The 20,337-nt window shown below is 39.5% G+C and overlaps 1 protein-coding gene across 1 annotated transcript in view; it reads right to left on the reverse strand.

The window, feature by feature from the left end:
- syt7b (synaptotagmin VIIb) overlaps positions 1-16,650 on the reverse strand; it is a 79,372-nt gene extending 62,722 nt beyond the window's left edge. The window contains exons 1-4 of the mRNA XM_085355403.1: positions 16,554-16,650; positions 16,066-16,169; positions 6,303-6,382; positions 5,131-5,265 (exon numbers count right to left, since the gene is read on the reverse strand). Of these exons, the coding sequence (XP_085211529.1) occupies positions 5,131-5,265; positions 6,303-6,382; positions 16,066-16,169; positions 16,554-16,650 (416 nt within the window). The remainder of the gene's footprint in view (positions 1-5,130; positions 5,266-6,302; positions 6,383-16,065; positions 16,170-16,553) is intronic.
- Between the last annotated feature and the right edge of the window lie 3,687 nt (positions 16,651-20,337).

Consider the following 20,337-nt stretch of genomic DNA (forward strand, 5'->3'; position numbering starts at 1 on the left):
TCAGTACGGGACCTTTTGATTGAGGACAAATCACACGACACACAGGTGAACAACAGGAGGGCGTCCACAACGACATTCAAGCATTAAGTGTAGGCTGACAGTTAAGTGAATGATTGTTTTTGCAATGATGAATGTGATATAATTAATCACAACTTGAATATCATTACTTGAATAACATGTTCTTTTTCGTGACTTGATCCCTTTTTTCCTTGCTTTTAGATATAATTTGTCTGAACTGTTTCCAAACAGTAATTTTCGATTTACCTCAGAAAGACACCTTTGAAAGCTGCTAAACAAACTTGCTTTGTACAAAGGAATCGCCACAGTAAGGACTATGAAATAGCTCAGTGATCCACTATCACCCTATTCAGAAATCTCACCATTACTATCTTATCAAATGCCACACAGAATTAATCTTGTCAATAACAGAATGAAATGCAATCACAACAAAAGCTATAATCACTGCTGTTCGCTGAATTTAAAAATAATTTCAGCACCACTGCACAGACACCAAATAACTGAGCGCCCGGTGGTTTTGAAAGAGTCAAGTGAGTTATAATTAGAGAAAATAAGAAAGAACAGGTTCACTTAATGCCTCAGTGACTGTGTGAGGTGCATCTAAATGATGGAATGGAGGTTGATATGAAACAGACGTTGCACTGTACACCAAGGATACAGTGTCACTATTTTTGGAATAAGGCTTAGTAGACTAGACTCAGGAGGGCTATCGGGGAGGCTTAAAGCACTCAAAGTACTATGAGTGATAGTACGAGTAGTGACAACAAGCAGAAAACACAGAAAGAGTGAAGGAGAAAGGGGAGTGGGGGTAAAAACACGTAACTTTACACTCACAAAACCCCCCAAAACAAAACAGTGAAAAAAGTCAGACCAAAAACCACGTCATTAAAGGAACAGATGGACATTTTGAGAAATACAATTATTTGTTTTCTGGTGGAAAGAAGAAAGTACCACCCTCAGATATTGAATATAATACTGAAAGTGTGAACTTTCACTTTTCATTCAAGATTTGTAACAAAAATTTAGAATTAACTGTTCAGGAATTGCAGCCATGTTTACACACAGTTACTCATTTTCAAGCTACAAGCTAACATTATTTAAATATAAGGATTGTTTTCAGTAATTAGATGAAAGAACCCATTCATCCCTTGAGATGCTCTTCCAGGCCTTAACTGCTGCTACTTTCAGTTGCTGCTTGCTTCTGGGTCAGTTTTGTCTTCAATAACTGAAAAGCTGCTCTGCTGGGTCGAGCTGACCTGGGCATTGGACTGCATTTGAGCAGTTTTGCAACATTTGGAATTAACTGTTCAAAGAACTTTTCCCGTTTTTTTAGTGTAACCAGTTCACCCATTGTTGTAAGCCTTCTGCATTTACATTAATGAAGCTGCCTCTTTATTTGGTGCATGTTCAATAATCAAGATAAGGAAATCCGATACAGTTTGGTTTGTTCATTTGGGTATAGCTTTTCACTTCTTCTTCAGTGGAAAAACTGAGCATAATATCAACGAATTGGTGTTGTTACTATCCTCCTATCATCATAACAATTGTAGTCCAGAATCAACATAGCAACTGACGAGTCACAATGTCTTAGCATTAGCCAAAAAAATAGCTAACGCTATTAAAAACTATCACTGGCATACTAATATCAGTAACATAAATCTGGCTAGGAAACCTAACTTGATAATATATTTATTACACTGTTCAAATTAATAAAGAAAACACTGGAAATGTTAATAATTTTTTTTCATGAAGAGGGTTTTATATTAACAAAAGCTTCTTTTTTCTTTTTGCTCCACATTCCAAAGTTATGACATCACAACAACGTGATTGGTCAGATGCAATGTTGATCCTGGACCAACATTACAACCCGATATTACAGATATTACATGCTGGTCATGCTGGTCCACTGCGTCCATTTCACGCTTTGCCTCTCCAAAATGTGAAACAGATACACATGCAGAAGTTGCAGTAACAACAGAGGGAAACATTTTATTTCAAGCCCACATGAAAATAATCACAGGAAAGCATTTTATTAGACATTATGAACGCATTTATATGTAAATACATATTAGCCGCACAGCTTAATCGTTTCTGGCAATTAGGCACCCTGAAATGAACTTCATACATCATCTCCGCTGGTAATTCAACTTCTGCATGCACAATACAACTTCTGCATGTTCACGTTTTGGAGAGGCAAAGCATGAAATGGACAAACTGGACCGGTGTGCCTATTACATGTTTTGCTGAAGAAGTCACTTTTTCTTCAGACCTCTGAACTCAAGCTAATCTGACCACATCTTGACTGCAGATATACAGTGGGGCAAAAAAGTATTTAGTCAGCCACCGATTGTGCAAGTTCCCCCACCTAAAATGATGACAGAGGTCAGTAATTTGCACCAGAGGTACACTTCAACTGTGAGAGACAGAATGTGAAAAAAAAAATCCATGAATCCACATGGTAGGATTTGTAAAGAATTTATTCGTAAATCAGGGTGGAAAATAAGTATTTGGTCAATAACAAAAATACAACTCAATACTTTGTAACATAACCTTTGTTGGCAATGACAGAGGTCAAACGTTTATTATAGGTCTTTACCAGGTTTGCACACACAGTAGCTGGTATTTTGGCCCATTCCTCCATGCAGATCTTCTCGAGAGCAGTGATGTTTTGGGGCTGTCGCCGAGCAACACGGACTTTCAACTCCCGCCACAGATTTTCTATGGGGTTGAGGTCTGGAGACTGGCTAGGCCACTCCAGGACTTTCAAATGCTTCTTACGGAGCCACTCCTTTGTTGCCCGGGCGGTGTGTTTTGGATCATTGTCATGTTGGAAGACCCAGCCTCGTTTCATCTTCAAAGTTCTCACTGATGGAAGGAGGTTTTGGCTCAAAATCTCACGATACATGGCCCCATTCATTCTGTCCTTAACACGGATCAGTCGTCCTGTCCCCTTGGCAGAAAAACAGCCCCATAGCATGATGTTTCCACCCCCATGCTTCACAGTAGGTATGGTGTTCTTGGGATGCAACTCAGTATTCTTCTTCCTCCAAACACGACGAGTTGAGTTTATACCAAAAAGTTCTACTTTGGTTTCATCTGACCACATGACATTCTCCCAATCCTCTGCTGTATCATCCATGTGCTCTCTGGCAAACTTCAGACGGGCCTGGACATGCACTGGCTTCAGCAGCGGAACACGTCTGGCACTGCGGGATTTGATTCCCTGCCGTTGTAGTGTGTTACTGATGGTGACCTTTGTTACTTTGGTCCCAGCTCTCTGCAGGTCATTCACCAGGTCCCCCCGTGTGGTTCTGGGATCTTTGCTCACCGTTCTCATGATCATTTTGACCCCACGGGATGAGATCTTGCGTGGAGCCCCAGATCGAGGGAGATTATCAGTGGTCTTGTATGTCTTCCATTTTCTGATGATTGCGCCCACAGTTGATTTTTTCACACCAAGCTGCTTGCCTATTGTAGATTCACTCTTCCCAGTCTGGTGCAGGTCTACAATACTTTTCCTGGTGTCCTTCGAAAGCTCTTTGGTCTTGGCCATGGCGGAGTTTGGAGTCTGACTGTTTGAGGCTGTGGACAGGTGTCTTTTATACAGATGATGAGTTCAAACAGGTGCCATTCATACAGGTAACGAGTGGGGGACAGAAAAGCTTCTTACAGAAGACGTTACAGGTCTGTGAGAGCCAGAGATTTTCCTTGTTTGAGGTGACCAAATACTTATTTTCCACCCTAATTTACGAATAAATTCTTTACAAATCCTACCATGTGAATTCATGGATTTTTTTTTCACATTCTGTCTCTCACAGTTGAAGTGTACCTCTGGTGCAAATTACTGACCTCTGTCATCATTTTAAGTGGGGGAACTTGCACAATCGGTGGCTGACTAAATACTTTTTTGCCCCACTGTACTTCTCTGAATGTCAAAGTAATCCTGACAAAAACTGAAAAACTCATTTTCTTAGTGCACTACGTTCAACCCTCTGTGGATGTTGGTTATTTATTACACAATCCTGAAAAGAAGATTTTAATATTTGGCGTTGAGTGGGGAATGGGGAAAAGTTTTGTTAAACAGTGGGATCTTTTCTCTGAGGGTTGTCCGTCTCCATGGTAACAGTCCATGGGCTGCAGGTGAGAGGTAGGGAGGGTCTACCCAGGTGAAGTTAGCAGGGCTGTAAGCAGTGGAGCTATCAAAGACATTCATTTGTACACGCTGTATGTGATTTAAGAGCAAACTATACTGTTGCTTCCCCAGTTTACTCTTCTGTATTGTTTTAAAGACACAGGGCTCAAACTCCTATACAACTGCAGCCTTTCTGTCTGAAAGCAGCAGTTTGGAAATTGTGCATAATTTTAGTTAGTGTCAGCGCAGCCCAAGGAATCACAGATATTAAGGGATGGTGCTGCACATCTCTATCAGCTGCTGTATGGCCAGCAGTGCATACTAAACACCACCTCACTGTGGACATGCCTGAATGCAAAAACATGAGGATTACCGGGGAAGAGGGGAGAATTCCATTTAAAAGATATGTGATCTGACAGCGTTACAAAATCAGGCTTTCTGTTTCCCTTTAGGCCAGGGGTGTCAAACTCAAATACACAGTGGGCCAAAATTCAAAACTGGAACAAAGTCGCGGGCTAACGTTAATATTTATTGAAAAAAAATCTTCCTCTAGATATAAGAATGAATCTTTTCTTATGGACTCAAACAAGTTTTGATGAAAAACTGAATATGGAACAAGCAAAGCTTAATACTAAACAATATATATATTAGCTGTATAATACCAGTAGGCCAGCTCTAATAGTAATTTGGTATGGCTTCGCGGGACAAATGTAATTAGGCTGCGGGCCAAATTTGGCCCACGGGCCAGAGTTTGACACCTATGCTTTAGGCTATTAAATGTGATCTTTTCACTGCTCTGAGTTGTGTATTGATCAGCCTTTGATTTGGAATATTTTTGTGCTATTTGTCTCATACCTATGACCTCAAAGAGCAAAAGATTTTATTATGTTGACCACTCCTACAGCGTTGTACAGAAGCCCCTGTTCATTACAGCCCTGCCCAGACAGAGGAGTCCCTTACCAGACATGAATGAGACTCACTTGGGCGTGAGGCGGGGGTCTCCGTAGGGTGCATAGGGAGACATGTTTAAGAGGAACTCCTTGGGTGGGTAGGAGCTCCACCTCTGTTGGACATTGCTGCTGTCATTGTTATTCCAAAAGTCTCTGTCTAGATCGCTGTAGCCAGAGAGAAAGCAAAAGGTGAGACAGGTGAGAGCAGTAAACAATCACAGACATATATAAAGAAGAGAAAACAAAGCAGATCTCGAGAAATGTTGATAAATAAATTAAAAAGAAAATCTAAAAAGAAAAATACTCTTTTTAAATACTTTTAAAATAAATTTAACATGAATTTGGCTACAGGATGACTACAAGTTTATGGTCACCCAGTATCATGAAAAGTAGGTCAAAACGCTCAGAAAGGAGGAGGATGGAAGGACGTGACCTGTGTGTTTTATCACGCTGTCAATGATGAGGAAACAAAACAAAGGAGATAAGGAGGCAAGGGAGAAAAGTCAGTATGAATTTAAAACACCAAAAAAAAACCAAGTCAGGTATGCACTCAGAATAAAAACGTCAAAGGAAATAGCTCAAAAAAGCTAATAGATTTGTGGCAAGTTGTTAGCGTCACCCTCTTGTATTCAATAATGCTTAATTATATTTGAAACAGGGGCAGAAGTATATTCATAGCTGTCGATATCCTAATCTTAACAATTAGCTTAGTGTGCTTATTTCTATTAATTCCAACTAGAGCAAACGGTGAGCAGGCTGTTGCTATGTCAAAAAATTGGGGAGGGGTTTAAATATAAGGTAAAGACCATTTACCATAATGCAGCCTTTGATTTACATCAGCAGACCAGGAGGTCAGAACATGATTTTCAAAGAGTGATCTAAAAATAGCAGCAATGTTGGAAGTGGTCCAGAGCTGCCCAAGGACAAATTTAAATCAGGTAGTTTTTTTTTATGGGCACAGTAGCAGCGTCACACATCGTATATATATATATATATATATATATATATATATATATATATATATATATATATATATGATAAATGCTCACTATCTTTAGGGCATAATTTCAGGGAAAGCATTTGAGTCCACGCACAGAGCTAAAAGATTAGTTTGCAATCACAAATAGCTGTTTAAATGTGATACTATCACCACATCATACATTATTCCCACGTGCCCCATCTACTCCCTCCCTGACACCTACTTGATGGCTTTATTTTCCCCTCGACCTCTCACTGAATCTGGAGAGCTGGCAGCCTCCATCCCGGGCTTATTCCTCTTCCCCTGCAAAGACACGAGAGAGACAGAGAGAGTAAGAGGGACACACATCTTAGAGGCGTGTTTCTCATCGTTTATAAAGGCATCTGTGCAAGTCAAGTGTTCATTACTCAGGTTTTTAGAATAACATCAGGTTCCAACACATGTTGTAAAATGTAATAAATGAGGGAAGAGTGCACACTGGTTTGATGCCAGGGACCACTTAACTAAAATGAGATGCAAATACACAATCTCACATGCATGATACATGGGCAAAAATGTTTTCGCACACAAGAAGCACACACGCAGACACACACACACAGCGCAGCTGCAGGCTACATCAGACTTAAAGTGAAATCAGACACATTAAGATAATGAGATAACTCAAGATTTCAAAACAGGAAGTCATTCGTGAAAGCCTTCGGAGGTGCCACCGCATTGTTTATTACAGCTGAAGCTGTAGTTACAGCATAGCCGGAGGGCCTGCACATATCACCACTGCGCCTATGCTGTGATGTGTGTCTCCTCAAAAAAATCAAAGTAGTTTTTGGGTCTACAACAGCTTTTGTTTTCTGAAAAAGCTTCCCGTGCTTGTGGAGATTGCTGTGCATGTTTTGATAGTTAAGATTGAACAAATAAGTTAAATTCTCCATCGCTGCCAGGAAGAGTCAATAAAATGTAATGGAAATCTAACTGACATGCCTTTACTGTAGTGTCGCAGTAGGTGAAATCAGATGCTGGGCTGTACCATATATAAAAAAGCTGCGGGTCATGCAATTAAACCTCGGCATCGAAAAAATCTGTGATATGATATGAAACAATGATATGTCAGATCTTATATAAAAGGGAAAAAAACACATTTACAGACTGGAAATCTAAAGGGTTTCCTCTCAAACCGAAAACAGCTGCTTTTTAAGGTGAAGCCAGCTCATTTGGGAGACGGTGAAATTCCAACCGGGCAACGTAACTGCATACATTGCTGCTGCGATGGCTTATAAACCGTATCTTACCTACTCTGTGCAAATATTTTCTACTTAATGGATAGTGCTTTCAGCAAAGCAATATACAGTAGTTACAGTTATTGACCTCTATGTTTTATTGAACTCCATATTTATTAAACTCTTGGGGGTGATAACACTGAGCTCTTTCCCGCTGAGTCACACCGACTCTCGCTTCTTACATAATGTTTTTCCATTATAAGCTCACGAGAATGACATGAGGTGCACATATGTAATAAAGTGTCCACCAAATAGGCAAGACATAAAATTGCTGTTAGACTTTTTTATGTTTGCTTTGAGGCAAATTACATGTTGGACTCGTTCCTATTTGAAGATTTCAGCTACATTACCATCTGTTGCTGTAATTAATTATCCACAAAATCAACTTGACATGCGTTTTAATTACATATGCATATTTTCATAAAAAATATATACCAATCCTCTCTACGGACTATTAATAAGAATATCGCACCATGCCAGAGGGGTAAAAAACTCAAACTTGAAATGTGGTGGTGACATTTTAAATTTAACATTAATTTCGCAAATGCTGACTAATTGAGTGTTGAAGGGCAGGTATTTATATTATTTTAATCTTTTTCTCGTTTTCTTGCTTTTTCTCAGTGTGTCTCTTAGAAGCTGTTTGAGGCCGAAGGTGTGACGTGATTCCTTCCTGCACTCTCGTCACAGCTTCGACAAACAAAGGTGAATTTTAATGTCAGGCCGAGAGAAAAGCAGCCATAGTGGTGTTGCTTGAACACAAACATTATATTGTGTACTACTTGTACTTTTCCTGCTGTTTGAGGGACCCTACAAATGTAGAAAACATACAAATTTAAAAGCCGGCTGAGCAGTGAGTTCACACCCAGGGCAGACATACTGCTAGTGACACACTTAACAGCTACTCGTCCCGCAGCCATGTAGGTAACATAAAGAAATGATGAGGACAGTCTGACATCAGGATTTGCTGTGCTGCTCTTCCTTACATTATATGTACACATCATCCACAGTGGATTTTAATTCAAACAATAAAGATGTGGCTAAAGTGCAGACTGTCATCTTTAAGAGAGGAAACAAATGCTGTGTTTCCTCCCTTGAGATCCTTTGCCAGGCTTTAACTGTAACATCCCATTTGTTTTAGGTTGACAAACTCACACTTAAAATCAATCCTTTGATTTTTCTGAAAATCGACAGTGCCCCTTATAATCCCGTGTGCCTTATGTATGAATTCTGGTTGTGTTTACTGACCTCGAAATGATTTTATGTACACGGCGCTCAAAAATCTGTCAAATGTTTCAGTACGACTTTGCTAAGCTACGAACCCGCAATGCTTGATGGATTGTCGGAGCATTACGGCTATCATAGGCAGGAGCCTCACGGAGTGATACGTACTGTGCTTCAACATAATATTACCGTATTGTGTGTGTATATAACCTCTTTTTAACCCTCCTGTTATGTTGCGGGTCAGATTCACCCAGAACAGAAGAGATGTCATATGTCATCTGCATCACTACAGAAAAAAAAAAAAAAAATCTAAATTATAAAACAAAACTGTAAAATAATCAATGCCAGTGTTTCTGACACTTTTGGATGAGTAAACATGCCCCAGGTCAAATTGACCCAGGAACATAATTAGTGTTCCTGGAAACCAACATAACAGGAGGGTTAAGTTTTGTGGATAGTCTACATGGTTAGGGTTATGGTTTTCACTGGAAATGCCTTTTGGTTAAACTGTCAGCAAGGAATTTGCATTTGCACAGTTACATTTTTATATAACTTTAATGCAAATAAAAAACAGCTGCTTGTTTAAGTGAAAATACATTGATGGGTTTTTTTTGCACTAATAAAGTTGTGGAGTTGTAAAGTATTTTGTCTAGTGTCAATTATACCGTCAGTTATATCGTTATCGCAAATTTTCAAATGTATATCGTGATAAATATTTTTGGTCATATCGCCCTGCTCTAGTGCAGTGTTCAATACTGTTGACCATAATATTCTAGTAGCGCGGTTAGAGCACGCTGTAGGTATTTCAGGTACTGCGCTGCAGTGGTTTGTATCATATCTATCTAATAGACTCCAATTTGTGCATGTAAATGGAGAGTCCTCTTCACGCACTAAGGTCAATTATGGAGTTCCACAGGGTTCAGTCCTAGGACTAATTCTGTTTACATTATACATGCTTCCCTTAGGCAGTATCATTAGAAGACATAGTATACATTTTCACTGCTATGCAGATGACACCCAGGTCTATCTATCCATGAAGCCAGGTAACACACACCAATTAGTTAAACTGCAGGAATGTCTTAAAGACATAAAGACCTGGACGGCCACTAACCTTCTGCTTCCTAATTCAGATAAAACTGAGGTTATTGTACTTGGCCCTGAAAAGCTTAGAAATATGGTGTCTAACCAGATTCTTACTCTGGATGGCATTACCTCGGCCTCCAGTAACGCTGTGAGGAACCTTGGAGTCATTTTTGACCAGGATATGTCCTTCAATGCACATATTAAACAAATATGTAAGACTGCGTTCTTCCATTTGCGCAACATCTCTAAAATCAGAAATATCCTGTCTCAGAGTGATGCTGAAAAAGTAGTTCATGCATTTATTACTTCCAGGCTGGACTACTGTAATTCATTATTATCAAGATGTCGTAAAAATCACTGAAAAGCCTTCAGCTAATCCAAAATGCTGCAGCAAGAGTACTGACAGGGACTAGAAAGAGAGAGCATATTTCTCCTATTTTGGTTTCCCTTCATTGGCTTCCTGTTAAATCCAGAGTTGAATTCAAAATCCTGCTCCTCACATACAAGGTCTTAAATAATCAGGCCCCATCTTCTCTTAATGACCTTGTAGTACCATATCACCCTATTAGAGCAGTTCGCTCTCGCTCTGCAGGCCTACTTGTTGTTCCTAGAGTATTTAAAAGTAGAATGGGAGGGAGAGCCTTCAGTTTTCAGGCCCCTCTTCTGTGGAACCAGCTTCCAGTTTGGATTCGGGAGACAGATACTATCTCTACTTTTAAGATTAGGCTTAAAACTTTCCTTTTTGCTAAAGCATATAGTTAGGGCTGGACCAGGTGACCCTGAATCCTCCCTTAGTTGTGCTGCAATAGACGTAGGCTGCCGGGGATTCCCATGATGCATTGAGTTTTTCCTTTGCAGTCACCTTTCTCACTCACTATGTGTTAATAGACCTCTCTGCATTGAATCATACTGTTATTAATCTCTGTCTCTCTTCTACAGCATGTCTTTATCTTGTGTTCCTTCTCTCACCCCAACCGGTCGCAGCAGATCGCCGCCCCTCCCTGAGCCTGGTTCTGCCGGAGGTTTCTTCCTGTTAAAAGGGAGTTTTTCCTTCCCACTGTCGCCAAAGTGCTCGCTCATAGGGGGTCATATGATTGTTGGGTTTTTCTCTGTATCTATTATTGTACGATCTACTGTGCAATATAAAGTGCCTTGAGGCAACTGTTATTGCGATTTGGCGCTATATAAATAAAATTGAATTGAACTGAATTGAACTAGCCATGAAACTCCTTGTCAATTAGCCGATTACATTTGCACATCTGAAAATAAATAGTGTCTTTAAAAATGGCAATGCACTGTTTTTTATTGCAATGCCAACTCCTGTGGATGAAAGTCGAAATGGTGCACTTCAATCACATCTTGATTTAAAATCCACTTTGGTGGTGTACAGAGGCAGAAGTATTTATGGACCTCACTGTAAAAGTGAGAAAGTCACCACAGAGCAGCTGTCACAGACTTTCTCATAAAAATCCGAGTTTTGAACATGATTTTTACAGAGAAAAACAGCAGTATAAAAAGATTTTTACAGAACTCCAGAGAGAGCTTATACAAAAAAATCTTTAAGGATGAAAACGTTAAAACATTTGATTAAATTAAGTGTTAAATGAAAAAAAAAAAACAAAGATTCTCTGGGTCAAAACTTTAGTCCATGTGGAGTTTTTTAATGCAACCTTATAAATATTTAAGAGAGTAGTCTGAAAAACCTTCGAACAGATGTTTCCAGAGTTGAAAGAGGACACAATGAATTTTAGCTTCCTCATGTCTAGACAAAACAGGTCACTGAAAATGGCCCACATTGCAGTAAACCAAGACCAAAAAGAGAGCAGAATTATTATGCATACATGAAAATGCTGTCTAATCTATCTATCTATCTATCTATCTATCTATCTATCTATCTATCTATCTATCTATCTATCTATCTAGAGAAGAAATGCAATGCAAATGTGCATTTTCACACAATCGAGTTATCAAACTTTTTCAAAAGATTTATCTAATTTTTCATTTCCGTTTCTGGTTCAAATGCAACTCTTGTACTCAATGAAAGATATCATGCTGCTCACAGCCTGGGGGCTTTCAGACACTGCACAGAGCCGAATGTTTATCTTAATTCGGCTTTCAGTGTCCTACAGACAGGTGGCCTCTTTATGCATTCTACTTTATCGCCAATGCATCTAAAATAAACTCTATTATTCAACATGTCTCTTCTCATATGTCCAACTCAACTCCACAAACATCTTCAATAGAGAGCGACGCTTGGGGCCCTGACCTGATCTGTACCTACATCCAGCCACAACACTGCACTGGAACACATGTACACAGACTCAGAAAAGGAAGGATGGCATAACAGTCAAGTATATGCTATCAAGTGCGGCTCATCTATCATTAAGCAAAATCATAAAATCTTCAGGAGGCTGGAGAGAGGTTGGAGAAGGTACAATGCTGACAGAGTGTGGGAGGATGTGAGAAACAGACGGTAGGATCGGGAGGATGGGGAGAAGCAGAAGCAACTGAGTACGACTGAGCGGAGGGCCAAGTGAGAAACAGGAAGAGACAAGACGGGAGGTTCGAAACTGGATCTAGAATAATGAAGCTGTGCAGAGGATGATAAAACTGTCACATGAGATGAACTGGAGATGTGAAAGACACAGAGGGTGATTCCCTGTTCAGAGCAGTGTGGCCCTGCTTCCCTCTGGATCATCCTCCTAAGTCACACAGTCATTATGCTTGTCACACACCTGGATGTTCAGCAAAGACCAACAGCACCTTCCACACTCGCCTGCCTGTATGCATCTGCCTCCCTCTTCCTTCCCTCTATACTCCGATATTAAGTATCGGTATCGGTCCAATACTGACGTAAATTACTGGATCAGATATATGGAGAGAAATAAAAAATATAATCCGATCCATTAAATATCAAAAAAGCACCTCACAAAACTTGCAACATGGCGTAACTCGGCTCATAACCGTAGCGCGTCGGAGCAGTGTGCATCACGTGATAGAGCAGCTGTGTGTGTTTGTAGCCTCGCTACCAAACCGGCATTTCATCTCCGAGAAAGTTATCCCAGAGAGAAGTAAAGCAAGTGTGTAAGTTCATCTCTGAATGTTTGTAAAGCATTCCTGCGTTACGCTTAACAACCGATATATAGAGCGACCGCCTCTTCTCTCTCTCTCTCCCTCCCTCTCCTGCTGCTACTTCAATCATGAAACTGCTTAATGATCAGCTGATCGGCTTTTCTGTTGCGAGTCCGTTTGTTTTTGGCCCACTTTGCACCAGAAAGAGGAAACCAGCGGCTGAACAACAGCAGCACGTTTAAGCTTGATAAGCTGTTGTTAGAATTTATTTAATATTACTTTCTACACCAGGATCTTTTTCTATGTAGCTGACGGCTGGTAACTGTGCAGGGGCGGATCTACCAAAGTTTAGCCAGGGGGGCCGATAGGGCATTAACAGGGAAAAGGGGGGCACAAAGACATACTTTTCTTTCTTATTCTCATTTAAAATGTCTAGTTAATAATAAATAATTATCTGAATCTTACACCCAAAGTTTTAATCTGATGTAAAATGTATAGAAGTCCATTACTGTATATAGTAACTATTAAGTCTAATATACCCTAGTAAGCTATAGTACTTTTTCCTTTGGGAAGATACCATGTGTGCAGTCTGCAATTCTGTTGAAGAAAGATGTTGAATCTATTTAATTATTCTTGAAATTTTTTTTATTTCTGTGCATTTTTTTTTTCACACTGCATCAAATTAAAGTTGATTACGTCGATTAAGCATCATGAGATGGTGGGGGGGGGGGGGGGGGGGGAGGGGGGGTTCCCTATTTTTTTTATTTTTGCTGGGAGTCAAGGAATGGCCAAAAACCAACTAAAATGACCTTTAGATAACAAAGCAGGATGGGCATGTACTAAAAATGGACAACAGCTGATTTTTTAAAAGGAAAACAAATTTGTTATGTTATGAAAAAAAATTGTAATCCAGTGATTTCCTTTAAAATGCATCTGTTGTCCTTGTTATTTCTCGCTCAGAGAAAGAAAAAATAGTTCATTACAAGCAATACTGAACTATCCTTACTGACTAGAGCCAAAGAGGTTAGTCAATGAAATGATTAATCTGCTGACAGAAAATCTTTGACAGTAAATTTTGATCAGTAGGTAAGATTATAGCTATTTTTTCAGGTAATAGTACTCACTATTTGCAGATTTCACTATCTAAAATCTGCACCCCCACCCCCAACATAACATATGTGTATATACAATGTATGTTCCTCTTTTCTTATAATTTTTGTGATTATTTATTTAACCTTAAGGAAATAGAAAGCAAGCAGAAGGGAGAACTAAAGTTGCAACAGATGCAAGCAAGGGACAATACTAGAAAAGGGCAGAGAGAAGCAGTGAAATTCTGACAAGGACGGGGTGATAAGGTGACAAAGAGACAAATACAAACCAGATCATTTGTTATACAGAGAGAAGGTGACACAAAAACACAGAGAGATATGGATAACTTTAAAGTAAACAAAGATAAGAAATGGGTTTGTTTCTCAGTCGTGAGCAATTGTAAATGTTACTTAGAAGGTGTTTTTCATCTGTAATAGCTCAGTTAACTCTTAGCTTGTCGTGGTGAATGAATTGCTGTGCTACAGTCACTATTCAAACAGAGAGAGATGCGAACAGGACAAAAGAGATGCATGAAGGGGGGGAAAGAGAGGACAAAGTGGGGGAAATGCCAGCAGATCAAAATTAGGAATTACAGTTACTCGAGCAGCCAATTGCTCAAAGTGACGCTCATTAGCATATTAATCATTAGCATGGAGCGGCTGTCATGATGCACGAGGCTCAGAGCCACGGCCACAGTTACAGAGGTTTCTGTTCATGTTCGCCGCCACAGCCAAATATACAGCCTCTCTCCTGCTTCTAATGCCATGGCGCAGAAAAAGCACAACACTATTTAAGGCAAACACATTCAATTTAAGGCTGCAGATATTTCAGAAGAAACCCTGACTGTCTATACAGCTGTAAATCTTCTACACAGCTACAAGATGTTGTTCTGAAACAGTTTGACTGTAAAGAAAGACTTGCTTCAACCCTCCGTTATAAGGCAGAGGACCAAACCTTGAGAAGTTTTCCCATCAGTCACAGTGGATCTGCAACTCTCATCTGCAGTGTGAGAAACTGAAAGCTGTATGTCAAGTCTCTAGTATTAATTAAGTTGATGCTGATTTAACTCTGCAATGACAAGCGAACCATATTTAATACACGAGTCTTTGTGAGTTTTTGACACTGAGTTTTCATCAATGTGACACCCCCATCTCCCCACCTCAACCCCACAAAACTAAAATAAACTGAACATATTTAAGCAATAAATTGCAAAAAGTAAAACGTTGCATGCAGAAAATATTATACAAATTAAAACTTACATATATACAAATTAATATCTAAAATCTGTTTTACTTGTGAGAAGCTTCATTAAACACTCACAGGAATTTTCTGGCAGCTTTTTCAAAGTTCAGGCTTTAAAGAGTTAAATCACATTAATTTGAATTTTCATGCAGAAACACTGTTTGTTTGTTTTTTTTCATTCACTGGTCAGTATTGGGGCCATTTTGCTTTCACAACATGTATTTTCTCAGAGGAGTGAAAAGAAAACATTCAACTTGCACATGAGAGTATTATTTCAGTACACTCTGTTCATCCAAATGAGCACATACTTTGTTTGCATATCAAAATTTTGCATTTCAGATAACATTTAATTTATTTTTGAATAAAAATGTGCAAGATTTAGTAATATATCTTTTTTTTTCTTTAAAGACCACCATATCAAAATGAGGTTTTTTTCTTCATCCTGTGCACCAAAAACGTTCGATTCATTTGAAGGTTAGGACACACAATAAATGAAAAATCTTGTTTTCTATGCAGGGCATTAAAAAAGCTGTGCTGATCCTTCCAATAATGAATTATTCATACAGTGAGAAGGCCCAGCAGAATTTCCACAACCTTCTTACTTCCTAAAAAAAAACGGATGTTACACTCAGCCAGTTTGTCCAGTCATCCTCCAAAACAAGACCTTACAAATTGTACCAACTGCCTCTAAAACACTTAAATATGTAGGATATAACAAAGATACAGTTGATGTATCTGGTTAGATTTTCTTTACTATACTTGAAAAGAAAAGAAATCACGAATCTGCAAAGTGATTATGCAACTATTTTTATTCCAAAAGTTTATTTCTAGAATAAATGATGCCACCTACTCACCAGGGGAAAAAACCCAACATCTCAGTTTCCATTTCACAGTGATTTCCTAGATGCCTATTAAAGATCTACAATATATTCTTGCTGGGGTCGCTGGGGACTTAAAGCAAATGTCATGGTCATTAAAATGTGAATAATAAGTATTGGAACTTACCAGTTTACGTTGGCACCAGGTGCAGACGCCACACAGAGCTACCAGCCAAATGGCACATACTATGAATGCAACAGACACCAGGAATACACTGAGAGACACTGAGCCTGAGGGAGAGAGACAGACACACACAGAGGGTGTTAGTGCATTTATTGTAACAATTAGCCTTTTGAAGCTCCTGAGGTTTAAAGTCTAAGATGACTTGTTGAAGGACAAAAAAAGACAGAGCTCAACATTTTGGGGAAATGCTTGAGATAATCAGGAGTGATGCTTAGTAATGTGCTTTCCTTCCTTATTTCCTTCCTTCCTTTCACCATTCATCCTTGTCATTTGGCAACTGTCATCAGTAAGACAGAGAGAAATGTAACAGGAACGAGGGGGGCACAAAGGCAGTGAAAAGGCATCATCCCCATGTTCCCTGCATGTATCAATGGGCGATGCGCACATGTCAGGAAGAGATAATATCACGAGGCCAGAAGCTGTGCAATTACCAGCTTCCTTTTGCTCTCTTCTATCTCGTAAATCCTTCAGCAACTTTGTTCCCGTCTTGACAGATGAAAACTTCTTCCACAGCCTTCCATTCTTCATCTCTATTTCTTTCAGTTTCTGCCTATCAACATACAGCTCATCCCGCTGTCTGCCAAGCAATTCGTAATCCACTGGCACAAAGCAAAAGCAATGTTGGCAAACAATGAACTCATAACTGTTGCATCCTTTTTGTCTCTGCTACGCAGATGATCATTTTCTGAGTTCCCCTCCACCTGAAAAATTCATCTGACTGCTGAATTTTCCCTTGATCCCTTGACTTCATTTTTTATCCCTGCCTGTGCACCGACAGCAAATTTGTTGAGGCCAATAAATATTGGAAGAGGATCAGCTAAGTCAACTTAATCATTCTTATCCACCCTCTTGCCCATGCTCGCACTCTTTCCATCCACTTTCTTCTTCTCGTATTATGCACCTCATATATGTTAGTTTGGTTATTCAAATGTCAGCTTGTTTTACCCTCCATCCCCAATAAAATTAAAGTCTGTTCAACTCTTTGATAGCGTATCTGATTTTTGATTGTGGTGGCAATTACTCGAAGATGGCAGGGTTGAATTTTTTGCTCTGAGCCTTTCACTCTGGCAGCAGAGGGTGTGTTGTAGTAAAGTGTTTTGGTGCTTAACAGATAAGTAGGCTCAATCCTACAAGTGTTTCCATGCCCATTTAGAACAACACAACTAAAGCGGCTACAGTGCTCTTCAGCTGAGTAAAACACAACTAGCTGGGAAACAGAATAATCCTTTCATATCTTTCAGAATGAAAAGACAATGTGTGCGAACACATAAGAGCGATATTTGATGGGGTGTAATCAAAAAGACAAATTTATGATTGCATGATGAGAAACTTTAACCGGCTCACCACATAGAACATCAAGATAGCACCAAAGTTAAGCCAGTGCATGATCCGTGATGATATATGTGCAAGAAAACTTTATTCTTCACTCACTAATTATCTCTCTATATAGTTTCTAGTCAGGTTCACCTTTAATGCCCAAGATAATTGAAAGTTCAAGATACTTTAAAGATGCATACAAAGATATAAACGAGTGTATGCAAGCTATTACTGTATTGCTGCTTTCTTTAGTCTTTGTTATGGAAACAATGTTGTCATGGTGCACTGTTTTCGAGTGCTTGACTCACTTTTTACTTTAGAGAGAACATTTAAGAGCTGCATGAGAAGCTCTTAACCTCCTAGGACCTGGCGTCCACATATGTGGACATCGCATTTTGGGATGTCTAGACCAAAATAATACATTTTGCTCTACAAAATGAGCAAAACTGGGCCTGATATCCAGATACGAAGACATTATACTGCCACTGTTCTATTGACATTTAAAACAAATGTCCTCATATGTGGATCTCATTTCTCTCAGAAACAAAAATCAGGTAAAAAAAATCTGGAAATTCTTTGTTTTTACATTCATCAGGTCCCAATATGCCCAAATATCAAAGAGAAATTAAAAATGCATGCCATGGAAGAGTCCAGGTCTTAGGATCAGAATCCAAAATGTCAAGTCAAGTTTCTGAAACTGAGGAAAAAGAAGCTGAGAAAAAAAATGCCTTCGCAAGGAGGCAGTAAAGCCTATATGTTATACTGACATTGTTTTTTTTTAATCAATGTCAAGTGTGTTTTTTAACCTGTTATATACATAATTAGTTAAAAAGCATATCTTTAGATATCATAATATCCTCTTAATAATACTTTCTTCATGTAAATATTACGAATAGAGACAAACAAACACAATGCAATATGAAAGTCCCTTCTTATATTTCAAACTATGTGCAAAATGCTATAGCCAGCCATGGCCAAATTATCAGTGGACCAGCTGATTTATATAGCGCCAAATCACAACAAAAGTAGCCTCAAGGCACTTTATGTTGTAGAGTAGATACAGAGAAAAGCCCAACAATCATATGACCCCCTATGAGCAAGCACTTTGGCGACAGTGGGAAGGAAAAACTCCCTATTAACAGGAAGAAACCTCCAGCAGAACCAGGCTCAGGGAGGGGCGGCCATCTGCTGCAACCGGTTGGGGTGGGAGAAGGAAAACAGGATAAAGACATGCTGTAGAAGAGAGCCAGAGATTAATAACAGATATGATTCAATGCAGAGAGGTCTATTAACACATAGTGAGTGAGAAAGGTGACTGGAAAGGAAAAACTCAATGCATCATGGGAATCCCCGGCAGCCTACGTCTATTGCAGCATAACTAAGGCCTAACTATATGCTTTAGCAAAAAGGAAAGTTTTAAGCCTAATCTTGAAAGTAGAGATAGTGTCTGTCTCCCAAATCCAAACTGGAAGCTGGTTCCATAGAAGAGGGGCCTGAAAACTGAAGGCTCTGCCTCCCATTCTACTTTTAAATACTCTAGGAACAACAAGTAGGCCTGCAGAGCGAGAGCGAAGTGCTCTAATAGGGTGGCATAGACTTGTGGCATATTATAAGTACTGACCTATACTCAGTGCTACCAGTTCTCAAACAGCACTGAATCACTGACTTCATGCAGCATCACACTGTTTCTGTGACATTCCTTCTCTTCATTATTTCATTCATGCCTGATTTTGCCTTTCATGTGTCATTTTGTGCTCACCTGGTTTCCCACATCTATCCAGTGACCCATTCCCAATTCCTTTAACTCCCTCAGTGTTTATACTGGTTTCATTCATTTAAACCAGACTGTCTATCCAGCTGTATTTCCCCTGGAGCTTTCCAGTCATTTGTGTGCTCAGTCTGCCCAGTTTTAATTCCCTATCTGTTTATGGACTTTGCCTTTTGCCTGTCCCTGTGATCCTGCTGCCAAACCCATCCACCCATTTTACCCTTCTCCTGTCCCCCCGGTTTGCTTGTTTTGTGCTGCTGTGACAGAAACATGTGTTATCTCATAAATGCGCCATCCTGTGAGCTCTGGTTATCTTTTCTGGAATAGTTACAACTCAACGGTACTATATTTCAGCACCACAGAGAGCTCCCTCCACCTGCAGGCTAAAGCAAGATCTGTGTACCTGATGATCTAATGAAGGATCAAATGGAGTTCAGCAGCACAGTTTATTGTCCTGTGCCTTCATTCAGTTTGACATTTATTTTTAAATATATGAAATAAATGTCAAGTCAACTGCAAGACTTTCTAAACACTGAACCGCTAAATATCCGCAACACAGAGAGGAGGAGCTGTGTGTTTGCAGCTCGCTTCCTGTCGCCAAAAAAGGCCATGAATCATAGAAAACATCCCAGAAACCGGAGTTAGGATCTCTGGCTCGTGGTTACAGATGTGGGTTTGCTGACACATTGTGTTACACCTCTGACAGCAAAGGGTTTTTTTCATGAACCTTTTTTCATTTTTTGTTTGTTTTTTTTTTTGTCACTGACTTTAAAAAAAAAAGTCAAGTTGAGAAAAAATTCTCAACTTTATGTTAGAAGAAAACAGTAAAGTTGTAAAGCAGCAAGTTAACTTCATGAACCTAATGGAGGCAGTCTGTGCACTTAAGGCCACATTAAGCAAAGGGGCCAGAGGATTAAATTGATGGAACAAAGAAATGATGAACTGCAACAACTTTCCAGTTCTGATGACCTCACCATGACTGGGCTGGATACTTAACATCGCAGCTCGGCCTAACAAATACGTACCTGTTACACCCTTATCCATGCAAGGATAAAAAAAATCAAGCCCGGTGATAAGTTTGCAAATCAAAAGTCTAACCCTGAAGTGTTGAGACTAAAAATCTTAAGCGA

The sequence above is a fragment of the Diplotaxodon limnothrissa genome, linkage group LG1 (genome assembly GCF_057381915.1).
Source record: "Diplotaxodon limnothrissa isolate DT_005_m linkage group LG1, D_limnothrissa_male_GT1.1, whole genome shotgun sequence".
NCBI lineage: Eukaryota > Metazoa > Chordata > Actinopteri > Cichliformes > Cichlidae > Diplotaxodon > Diplotaxodon limnothrissa.